General features: G+C 34.5%; 1 protein-coding gene across 1 annotated transcript; it reads left to right on the top strand.

Moving 5' to 3' along the window:
* The first annotated feature begins 590 nt into the window (after positions 1–590).
* Positions 591–1,616, top strand: LOC123832437 (olfactory receptor 5L1-like). The gene has a single exon (XM_045860084.1). It carries the CDS (start codon positions 591–593, stop codon positions 1,614–1,616), a length of 1,026 nt encoding a protein of 341 aa, XP_045716040.1.
* Positions 1,617–3,404: the final 1,788 nt, after the last annotated feature.

The following is a 3,404-nucleotide window of genomic DNA, read 5'->3' as shown; positions in this document are numbered from 1 at the left end:
ATTAAGTCACTTTGTTAATTTGACAATTAAAAATGATGATGGATTTCAGTATATATTTTAAATCTTTTTATTTTTCATTCTGAATAATTCCAAATTTATAGAGAACTTAGAGCCCCTGTTCTCAGAGATTTGTCACACTCCCCAGAAGAGAACTAGAGAGAACCTCACATGCTGAAACTTTATGGTAATGATAGGCAGACCTAGGAAATTAATGTACATAGGATCACAGTTGTCTGATTTGAACAAAATTTGTTACATTTTTCAGGGAGCAGGAGTTGATCTCATGAGGCTTTAAAAACTATCATTGAATCTGTTTGAAACTCCATCAAAACATCTATTTAATTAATCAACTCAATGCATTGTGGTAGGTAACAGTTGAAAATTATACATATTTCTGCTGATACTTTAAATTTGGTCAGGGGGATTGGCTGCCACACTGAGAATTTAGATTTATTTGACAATTGTATTTCAAATACATTGTGTTAGACATCAATGAGATTTTTTAAAGTTAATGTAATTATGTGTTTTCTTTCTTATTCCCATTTCAGAAGACACACAAAACTTATCATTTGGCTTTCTAAACCAGACATATGGTGGAACCTAGGGAGGGAAACTGCACCATTGTGATGGAGTTCATTCTCCTTGGATTATCAGATGCCCCTGAGCTGAGGGTCTTTCTTTTCATGGTGTTCCTTCTCATCTATGTAGTCACGTTTTTGGGCAACCTGGGCATGATTGCACTGATTCAGGTCAGCCCTCGACTTCACACTCCCATGTACTTTTTCCTCAGCCACCTGTCCTTAGTGGATTATTGCTATTCCACAAATATTGTGCCAAAGATGCTGGTTAATATTATAAATGAAGACAAAGCCATCTCTTTCCTGGGATGCATGGTCCAGTTTTATTTATTTTGTGCCTATGGAATCATTGAGGTCTTCCTGCTGGCTGTGATGGCCTATGACCGCTTTGTGGCCATCTGTAATCCACTGTTGTACATGGTCACCATGTCCCAGAAACTGCAAATGGTGCTGGTTTCTAGCTGCTACCTCTGTGGGACTGTGTGTTCTCTTATCCATTTGTGTTTAGCTCTAGAGATCCCATCCTACAAATCAAATGTGATTAACCACTTCTTTTGTGATCTGCCCCTGCTGTTATCTCTTGCTTGTTCTGATGTCACTGTGAATGAACTGTTGGCATACATTGTGGCCACTTTCATTGAGATCATTGCCATTGTGGTTATATTTACCTCCTACTTGTTTATTCTCATCACCATCCTGAGGATGCGCTCTGCAGAGGGAAGGCGCAAAGCCTTTTCCACCTGTGCCTCCCACCTCACAGCCATTGTTGTCTTCCATGGGACAATCCTTTTCACTTATTGCCGTCCCAGTTCTGGCAACAGTGTGGATGCTGACAAGGTGGCTGCAGTGTTCTACACTGTAGTGATTCCCATGCTGAACCCCCTGATCTATAGTCTAAGGAACAAAGATGTGAAAGAAGTTCTCAGAGAAGTGGTGAGCTCCAAAATATTTTCCCAGAGAATATTTCAAAGTGGAGGCTGGTGGAGAGATGAATTTGTGAGCTGCAGTGTTCAAGTGGAGAGGACAGCCAAAGGGTAGATCATGAGTGAGTTGTCTGATTCACTGATTTTTATATTTATTTTTGATTACCTACCCATCAGTATACCTATATTATGAATTTATATGCTAGTTTGACCAGGAGCATATCTCAATTCTTTTCATCAGGCAGCCTTTATAAAATAAGTGAGTAGGTTTCTTGTAAGTATTGAGAGCTAATTGTGTTTTGGGGCTGGTATGTTGTTTTAAATCAACTGTGAATATTAATGATAGTTTAAACAAAGAAATAACAAATCAAGATTATTGGGCATGTCAGGGAGGATTCATGTTTCTCCAATAGTAGTAATATTTAGTAACAGATGCCCTCATACACACTATTATGTAATTTTAAATATTTGCAACATTATATTTATCTTTTAAAAAGTCTCTCATTAATATTTCTTGAATTACTTATATTTTCTTCTTGTGTCCTGTACTCCTTGTATGAGCACAAAATTCCAAATTGTTCAGACTAATTGGGTAGAAAGATTGTATTTGTTTTTTCAAAGTAAAATGAAAACTGTATACAATCTTGTACTGGTTCATGAAATAATTTAGTATGGTTATATGATTTTAAACCTACAACTTTAAATTAAAATAAAATTTCCAGGTCTTTGGATCTGTAATGTAACCAAAATGTTTTATACATATACAGATAAGCTATCTTCCCTTGTATATTGCTATTAACTTAATTTTTAACTTACCTGGATGAAGATGAACATTAGCAAACATGTTTTATATTGCTCTGGGTTGGAATCAATGAACAATTTGTGTTTAAAATGTAAGTCTTTATGTTTTCTCTCTATCTTGGTATAAGATGATTACATTTTTTTGTTAATTTGGAGATGAAATCTTAACTTTATTCTTAGGAAATGAAATTAGATTGTTTAAGTGCTCTGACCAGTGTATTAAAATCAGTAAGTGGTAAAATAAAGGCAATAAATTTAGATTTTAACTACAGAAGTATGGTACTTTTCAATAAATACTGATGTAGCATTTTATGTCGTTCCATTCTGTCACTTTAGATTTCAAATCATCATTGGGACCCCTCACATCTGCTATGCAGAGCATGAATTGTATTAGTGCTACCTATTTTCTGTTACTCATGTGATTCTTCAATGAATTAGTTTTTGAAATCTATAACTTTGATAGAATTTTAATTGACTTCTAAAATAATTCATCATAAATTGAACTTGAATATTATTTTCAGTGTATATCACAGCTCTCATGTCCATCATAATTTTTTTGACATTCATGGATCATAAGATTACTATTATTTCTTTTGTCCTTGAGTCATACCTTGTTCTGTTGCTGATCTCAGAGAAAATGCTTTCAGTTTCCATCACGGAGAATGATGTTAAACATAGGCTTGTCATATATGCCCTTTATTATGAGGTACATTTCACATTTTTATCATAGGTGTAGGACAGTGGTAGAATGATCTGGTTGTGGAAACACTTACAAAAAAATTTTGAACTAAAAGCTGTTGTTTCTTATATAGCTTAAATTATAAAAGAGTGTGATTAGTATTTATTGTGCACCCATATTATCAGGCTGCTGTACTTGAGGATATGTTTGGTGGTAGACTACCTTATAGGCAGAGTAAACTGCAATTTTTCATGCACTCTCTTCCTCAATGTTCATTTTAGCAGTTTAATAAATATATTCCTTTCATTTCTTGTTAGAGACACATCTGATAACTTATTTGATTTAAAATGGAATTCTTATGCTGTCCTTAGAGTAATTTGCTTTCTCAGCTTCAGAGAAGGTTTAAAAAGTCTGTAGTATTAC

The sequence above is a fragment of the Phyllostomus hastatus genome, unplaced genomic scaffold (genome assembly GCF_019186645.2).
Source record: "Phyllostomus hastatus isolate PE091 unplaced genomic scaffold, TTU_PhHast_1.1 phas_scaffold_190, whole genome shotgun sequence".
Lineage (NCBI taxonomy): Eukaryota > Metazoa > Chordata > Mammalia > Chiroptera > Phyllostomidae > Phyllostomus > Phyllostomus hastatus.
This window is presented reverse-complemented; position numbering and strand designations above follow the sequence as displayed.

Excerpts from the sequence above, each read along its gene's own strand:
- LOC123832437 (XM_045860084.1), top strand. The coding sequence starts at position 591 with ATGGTGGAACCTAGGGAGGGAAACTGCACCATTGTGATGGAGTTCATT.